Source organism: Brassica napus, unplaced genomic scaffold (assembly GCF_020379485.1).
Source record: "Brassica napus cultivar Da-Ae unplaced genomic scaffold, Da-Ae ScsIHWf_1723;HRSCAF=2352, whole genome shotgun sequence".
Taxonomy (NCBI): Eukaryota; Viridiplantae; Streptophyta; class Magnoliopsida; order Brassicales; family Brassicaceae; genus Brassica; species Brassica napus.
Window position 1 is genome coordinate 16,650 of NW_026015141.1, and position 8,446 is coordinate 25,095.

An 8,446-nucleotide genomic window follows, 5' to 3' on the forward strand; every position below is an offset into this window, starting at 1 on the left:
TAATATACTCAATTAATATAATTCTTATAGCTTTGATTATAAAAAGATTATATGGTAAATTCATTAAAATAATATTAATCAATGAAAAAGTTTATTATAATATATAAATTGAAAATCAGAAACAATATATTATTATGGGACTAGAGTTAAGACATCCTTATTTTGTAATAGAAAAAAAAAAGAATGGATAATATATAAAACATGATTGAAGAATAATAAAACTTATTTGTTGTATTCTTGGTTGTATTCTTTTTTATTTCATACTTTTAGGTACTAAATGTTTTATATGCTTGGCAAAATACATGTAATTTACGTAGTACTGTAACTGTTAATTTATTATTTGTAACTATTTTACTTATAAATAAAATAAAGTTGGTAGAAAAAATAATGCAAAAACAAAATGTGTTATAAAATAACTTCTTGTTCATTAATCTTTGTTTTTTTTATTAATAAAAATTATGTCATAAAGAAACTTTTGGAAACTTATAATAAAATTTATAGAATTAACATTGTATCTCAATAATTTTCTAAGATTATAAAATATCAAGACTTTGATATTCAAACTATATAAAATAAAAAGATTATTCTTAATAATTATGATTATTATTCAAAATTCTAAATTCTAAACATAATATATAATTTTCATTAATATTTATACTCGCGAAACCGCGGACAATAACCTAGTTTTAACCTAAAAACTAATAAAAATATGACAAATAAGCAAAATTAGCTAAAATCATGGAGAATGTGACAAATCAGCAAAATCACTTCATAAATAATTTTTTTGGGGTCAAACTCTTGTTTTCGACTTATTCTTGGGTTCACCAACCAATAGGATTGCTTTATTTTATATTCGATATCTTTAAAAAAAAGAAACAAAATATTGTCAAATTATATTATGTTTTTAAAATTAAAAGGTAAAAAGAAAAAAAAAAGAAAAAAAATAGCAGTAATTACAAAAAAAAAAAAAAATTAACGTCGTCAACATAACATTAAACCCTAAATCATAATCCCTAAACCCTTAATCCTAAACCCTACACCCTTGGATAAACCCTAAACTCTAGGATAAATCATAAACTCTAAATCAAAATCACTATACACTCAAACACTAAAGGTTTAGGATTTAGGATTTAGGATTTAGGATTTAGGATTTAGGGTTTAGGATGTAGGGTTTAGAGTTTTAGTATTTTTTTATTTAGAGTTTAAGATTTATCTAAGGGTTTACGGTTTATCCAAAGGTTTAGGGTTTACCCAAGTGTTTAAAGTTTACCCAAGAGTTTAAGGTTTACCCAAGGGTTTAGGGTTTAGGATTTAGGGTTTAGGGATTAGGATTTAGGGTTTAGTGTTTCGCTGATAATGTTAAAAAGACATATTTTTGGATTATTTTTTCTGTAACTATTTTTTTTTTACTTTTTATTATAAAAATTTAATATAATTTGAGAATATTTTGTTTTCTTTTTTAAAAGATATTGAATTTGAAATAATGAAATCCTATTGGTTGGTAGAAGTGAACCCAAGAATAACTCTATATATATATAGGGATACATTATTTCTCTTGTAAAAGCTCTTCTCCTTTCAGTTCGTCAATGGAGCCCGCCGTGGACAGAAAGGTTCCGTCGTCCCGTCCTTTTTGTACAGTTAAATCCGTTTTAAAATTTTAGGGCTTGGTTAATGCGCGATGATCATCTATGTGTGTTTAGGGTTTTGTTTTGATTTAGGGTTTATGTTGGTTTTGGTTCTTCTTTAATATTGTTTTACTACGGTTTCTCTTTGCTTTTTCGATTGATGAGTTTTGTTTTATCCGTTCCCGGTGAATCATATTCGTCGTATTGATTTGTGCTACTGAGTTGAAACTGATTCGATTTATTAGGTTATATGAAATCAAAAAGCTTACATATCAATTTTATTGTTTGTGTTTAGGGGACTATAATTTTTGGTGCTTTTATCTTGCTGTAGGCTGGAATTCCTGAAGTGATCGATAAGAAGAACAAAGGGAAGTCTATACTAAACTATCAGCCTTGGTGGTTTCCGAATTTTAGCAGCAAGAGAACCTCAGCTCGAGCTAATTTTAAAAGATTTGACAGTGTTCAGCACTTCTCAGATCATCACTATGTTTTGAAGGGGAATGCTTCAAAGCAGGTGATGGTTACATTCTATCATCTAAGTGTTTGTTTCTTTGATTTTCAACATGCTGTGAAGTTTAGCTGCCTCTCTTTTTAATCTTATCAGCACTCAAGGACTTGGGCGAAAAAGATTCAAGCAGATTGGAAGATTCTTGAGAAGGATTTGCCAGGTTTTGTGTAATATACCAATGCTTGCAACATTTCTCTTCACCTATTGTTTTTTTAATTAAAATTAACTTTTTATTTGCAAACAGAGACAATATTTGTGAGAGCCTGTGAATCAAGAATGGATCTTATGAGAGCTGTAATTGTTGGAGCCGAAGGGACTCCTTACCATGACGGTCTTTTCTTTTTTGATATTCACTTCCCTGATACCTATCCTTCAGTGCCTCCAGTAATGTCCTCAAGAACTACTTTCTCAATGTGTTCTTTCTTAAAACACTTGATAACTTTTGGAGTTTCATTTTGTTGGTGACAGATGGTTCATTACCATTCTGGTGGGCTTACAATCAACCCTAATCTATACAACTCTGGTCATGTATGCCTGAGTCTTCTCGGTACCTGGTATGGTAATACGAGGGAGAACTGGCTCCCACAGGAGTCCACAATGTTACAGCTTCTTGTCTCAATCCAAGGACTCATCTTGAATCGAAAACCGTACTATAACGAACCTTTCGTTGGGTGGACCAAGTGGACTCCATTAGGCGAGCCTTTTTCCAAAGGTTACAGTGAGAACGTATTCATATTGTCGTTACGAACAATGGTTTACATCATGAGGAAGCCACCAAATGTAAGTATCTAGTCAAAAGTTCAAAAACTTTGAGTTTCTTTGTTCTTTGAAGACTGTTAATAATAACAGTTGTGATGAAATGTGCAGCACTTTGAAGAGTTTGTTCGTAGCCATTACTTCGTAAGGGCTAGCGATATAGTGAAAGCAGCCAATGCTTATATAGACGGTGCTCCTGTTGGTTCCATAGTTAAAGGTACTAGCCAGGGCGGGTCCATGAAGTTTAGAACCGAAGTGGCTGTCTTTATGAAGACAGTTGTGGATGAGTTCGTTAAACTAGGAGTCAAGGAGCTTCAAGATAAACTGAAACCACCACCTGTGATTCATACTAACACATCGAGGTAAGCCAAGTCAACCATTTTGTTTTATGTTATAAAGTCTTATTTTTGCCGTAATTTTATGATAATTAATCTTTATATGAATTATTATTGAGAAATTGAAAAATAACGATCAAATGCACATTTTAATTAGCAGTTGTGTTTGATTAACTACTTTAAGATTTTAATCTTGAGTTTTTTTTTCTTTGTTCTGTCAACAGGCTGTGTTTTATATTTAGTATGCTATGTTTATTGTTTATTTTGTTGGTGGTGGTTCATGGTAGCATCAAAGACAAGTTATCAATACTCGCCTAACACGGACGGAGTAGAGCAATGCTTTTTTTTTTTTTAGCTTTACTATGTGGACAAGTAGTTTTTAAATTATTTATTTATCAGCAACCAAACCAGTGCCTTTAATCGATTCTTTTGTTTTGATTTGAAATCTCTCAGCTTAATAATAAATAAATAAAACTAGGTATTGTGTCCGCACATGCGGGCATAGTTATTATTTATCTCTTCAAACAAATTAAATCAAACATCAAATTATTTATATTTGATAAATATTTTCATTAAGACATTCAAATACTTAAAATATTTTAGAAAATATCTTTGTGGAAATTTTTTTACCTGATTAATATTTGATTATAAATTGTTGTACATCTTAATTTAAATATTTTATAATAGAAAAATATTATGTTAAGATAACAACACAATTTATATGAATTATCTTATTTTTTTAAAAATTTGATATTATTAATATAAACTTTTAAGATAACAACACAATTTGTTTTTAATTATATATATATATATTCATTAAAATGACAACACAATATATGAATTATCTTCTTTTTAAAAATATGATATTATTAATATAAATTCATTTTTAATTATATAATAAAATATATATAAAAATTCATCAAGAATAACAATAACATTACAAGTCTAATTTTTAATGTGAGAGCTCGGATACGAAAAATCACTTCGTAAATAATAGTATAGATACAACCCGAATTGGTGGAGTGTCAGGCCATAACCTGGTGGTCATGTTCAAATAGACAAATATCGGGGTGGATTTGGATATATACATTGGGTAGTCCATACAGAACAATATTTTTTTAAAATCTACTGGAGAATGGGTTGTTTGGAGGCTGGGTTATCTCGATTAACATTTTGAAACTAAGCATGTTGAATCTTTTGATGTAATATAAAGATTATGAATAATATAAGAAATACTGGTTTCCCTAAATTTTCTATTTTTATATAAAAAATTTGAGCTAGTTAAAATAATAATAAAGACAAAAACAAGAAAAAAACAGGAACAAAAAGATATCCAAAGAAAATCACATTTCATATCTCCTTTTGTTCCGTCTAATGATTATACTAGGTGTTTTGCCCGCACATACGGGCATAATTCTTTTATAGATATTTATTAATAAATGTATTATTAAATTTCAAGATCGAAATTTTTAAATCAAACATTAAATTTATAATATTTTTTATGAATTTTTTAGTTTCTTAATTTTTATCTTTTATTAATTTAAAACATTATTTTGGATAACAATGTCAATATTTTATTATTTTAAAATTGGTTTTATCTTTAAACAATTTTTATTATATTAATTTATGATCAATTACCAAAAACTACAGAATCTCAAAAGAAATCAAAAGAAAAAAAATGTTCCATCTAAACCAACTTTATATATTATATTAATCAAAGTAAATAGAACATTGATATTGTATAGTTATATTGTGAACTTCTTATAATAACTGAATAAAGAATCAAACAGACCAACCATGTTGAAAAATAAAACATTAATATATAATGTGTAAGATAAGAACATTTGCTATCTATTCTTATTCAATTCTAAATGTCATAATAGAGGGAAAATATGCTGTAATCTATCTCTATTTTTCATTTAAAACAGAAACTACTATTTTCTTCTAAATATAGATATTAATATAGTATTTCTTTATTATAAAATCATAATTTTTTATTCAAAATGGTATTTTAACTTTCAAACTTTAATAATTATAACTAAAACTAATAATTTTTGAAAATTAAGTTTTTATATAAATATAATAACATTTTTCCTTACATAATAGTCTTTTAAAGAAATTGTAATTTAAACAAAGTTATAATTCTCTAAGATTCTTGAAAAACATAACCAAGTAAATATAGTTAATTTTAAATTAAAATTTTGAAAATATTCTCTTTTGGAGGCTGATATTTTGTAAATATTTTTAAGAGATAATTTCATTCGCAATAAAAAATATTTAGAAAAAACACGAATAACAAACAAATATAAACCAAATTTATTGTTATTGCTTATATTTCTCTTTTTAGTATTTTAATACTAAAATAAATTTTAAAATTAGAAAAAATATTCCATGACATATTACGTTTACAAAAAAAATATAAATCAATTTTTATTTTATTTTTTATAAACCTATTTTTAATGTTTTAGTATAATGATAAATCTAATTATTATATGTATATATACACTACTAATTATAAAATTTAGTGAATAAGAAAGAAAGATGTATATAAATACAAAATAAATATATGAAATTATTTTTTTTTTTTCAAAGAATGTTTTCCATTTATTGTTTTTAAGATAATTTTATAATATTAATTTGTAATCAGATAAATAATGAATTATATTTTAATTATAGTTTCATTAAAATAATTTTTTAAAACTAATGACTCAGCCCTAAAATCATGGAGAATGTGACAAATAAGAAAATTCACTTCTCAAATAATAGTATAGATTCATGAAGCAACAAATACAATTTAGTTCAGAGACACAAATAACCACGAGGAGAACTTGATTCGAATCTTTTCCAAAGATCACCAGAGTGCTTTTCCGCACAACTTGCATTAACGAAGACGGGCTTCAGTCACTTGCAGTGGCGGACCCAGCATAAAATTTGTGTAGGGTCAGAATATAAATAAAACTGTAAAGTTAGGGAAAAAAATATTTTAAGTTGTCACTGGGTAGGATCGAACCCAATATCTGTGGGTTCATTAGTGCACTTTCTTATGGTGTCAGTTGAAAGTATTCTTGTGGTATCAGTTGACTCCACATCCTTTCAAGTGGGCCCGTCCCTGGTCACTTGGCGATGATTCAAGAACCAGACATAGCATCCTCCTTAAAGATGAGTCTCATAAAAGGAATTGCAAGGTTTAAGCTTATCTCGACTTAGAGTTGAGCGAGCTTTAACCTCCACCGTTGAACAAACAAAACCCGCAACCACCATTGCTTCATCACAACATAAACATTCAGCATGATGACATCACTACGATGAAGATGCAGTTTGATGAGATGTTATGTATCAGTTCGTGCAGTACTACACGAGTTAGTACGACCGTGTGTGATGGGTTTTGTTAGAGTTCGTGTTTTGTGATGAGTATGAGCTTGCTGAGCTTAGAAAGGAAAGATGATATGTGCCTAAAGACAAATGAACATTTTTCATTAAAAAAAAAAAGAGTTTGCTTGAAGTTAAAGTTTTCCAATAAAGAAATGGAAAGTTGCTTTAATTATATTTGGAAGACTTGGAGAGCAAGTTAAAGATGTGGAGATCACATTCTGGTCTGCTATATAAGGAGGAACGTGTCTTATGAGAAAGCCATATCTCAGAAAAGAAATAGAGAGAGGTTTCCTTGGTGTGTGTTACTGCTTAGTGTTGAAGTACATTTTGAAGCAATATTGTCTGATGGAGTCAGACGTGAACTTAGTTTGGTGGCGTTGGTGATGACGCTTTCTTTGGTGGAGTCGGCCACTACTTGGAGTTTGTGGTGAGCTTTGTGTGTGTGCTTGGGTAATTAAGTTTGGTGTCATTGGTGTGCGTTGGATGTTGACGTACTTGGTGAAGTATTTGTGAGATGTGGAAGATTGAAAAGCATTCTCCATGGGCAAGACCTCTTAAGAGGAAATTTAGGAAAATTTACAGGAAATAGACAAACGACCAGATTCTGGAAGGATTCTTGGATCTCAGTAGATAAACTCCTAAAACCTATGGGACCTATCAAAGAGTCAGCCCTAGACCTAACCGTGGCAGATCTACTAACTTCCGAACTCAAGTGGAACAAACAGAGAATCAAGGAGCTATTACCCGATCTAGCTGTACAGATACAATGCATAAAACCGAGCTCAACAGGGGCGGAAGACTCCTTCATATGGCATCAGACAACTTCGGGTATTTACTCCACCAAGTCTGGTTACTTTGCTGCAAGCAATCCCCAACAACAAATAATTTTAGCAAGATCAGAAGGAGATTTCAGTTGGATCAGAGACATTTGGGCAGGAAAATTCTCACCAAAGATGAAAACGTTCCTCTGGTCCATTATCCATAAAGCTATCTCACTAGGTTCAAACCTGCAAAAGAGAGGTTTGGCATCAGCAGCGCTTTGTGTAAGGTGCCAAGAAACAGAGACTGAGATGCATTGCTTTTTTACCTGTCAGTACGCGAAGAAAGTTTGGGAACTCGTCCCCCTTAGCAAAGCAGTTAACCTAGCTGCAGGTACCAACTTCTTAGACGTAGTAGTCAGGTTTAGGAAAGCAATCTGCCTCCCTCCCTCAGGTATCTCTCTCAATATTCTCCCTTGGATATTATGGGCCATCTGGACATCGAGGAACACTTTCATCTTCGAAAGACGACACCAAACTCCTGAAGAAACCGCGCTGAAAGGAATAAAATTAGCAACAGAATGGTCCACATCACAAGCACTAGTCAGAGACAAGAGTGACTTACCTCACAACCATCACAACCGGCTGCGAGAATCGCCACAGACCATCTTCGATAGCAATCGCATGACATGTAAGACGGATGCGGCTTGGAACAAGGAAAAACTTGCAGCGGGACTGGGTTGGGTGTTCTCGGGACCAAGACTAGAATCTCCAATCAAAGGATCGATGGTTGAATCTTGGATCGGATCACCACTAATTGCAGAGGCTTCCGCAATCAGATCAGCCCTTTGCATGGGGATCACCTTGTAGTTTGCCTCTCTTGAGGTGTTCTCCGACAACTTAACGCTCATCCGAGCAATCTCCGACATCCCTCTGGCTAAGGAAATCATCGGTATTGTGAAAGACATCCGATCGATATCTACTGAGTTTGCATCAATTTCCTTTGCGCACATCTCTCGATCTCTAAACGCTGAGGTCGATACCCTAGCCAAAGGAACTCTCTGCTTTTCAATTTCTGATGTAACGAACTAA

The 8,446-nt window shown here is 31.1% G+C and overlaps 1 protein-coding gene across 1 annotated transcript; it reads left to right on the forward strand.

Annotated features, from left to right (window-relative positions):
* The first annotated feature begins 1,577 nt into the window (after positions 1 to 1,577).
* LOC106449396 (putative ubiquitin-conjugating enzyme E2 38) lies at positions 1,578 to 3,726 on the forward strand. The gene is made up of 7 exons (XM_048772533.1): positions 1,578 to 1,610; positions 1,957 to 2,139; positions 2,230 to 2,293; positions 2,378 to 2,517; positions 2,602 to 2,913; positions 3,001 to 3,251; positions 3,449 to 3,726. The coding sequence occupies exons 1-7, from the start codon at positions 1,587 to 1,589 to the stop codon at positions 3,540 to 3,542; spliced, it is 1,068 nt and encodes a 355-aa protein (XP_048628490.1). The 5' UTR covers positions 1,578 to 1,586; the 3' UTR covers positions 3,543 to 3,726.
* Positions 3,727 to 8,446: the final 4,720 nt, after the last annotated feature.

Coding starts and splice junctions, on each gene's coding strand:
- LOC106449396 (XM_048772533.1), top strand. CDS start 1,587: ATGGAGCCCGCCGTGGACAGAAAG. Junction 2,294..2,377: donor TCTTGAGAAGGATTTGCCAG/GTTTTGTGTAAT, acceptor ATTTGCAAACAG/AGACAATATTTGTGAGAGCC. Junction 2,518..2,601: donor CCTATCCTTCAGTGCCTCCA/GTAATGTCCTCA, acceptor TGTTGGTGACAG/ATGGTTCATTACCATTCTGG.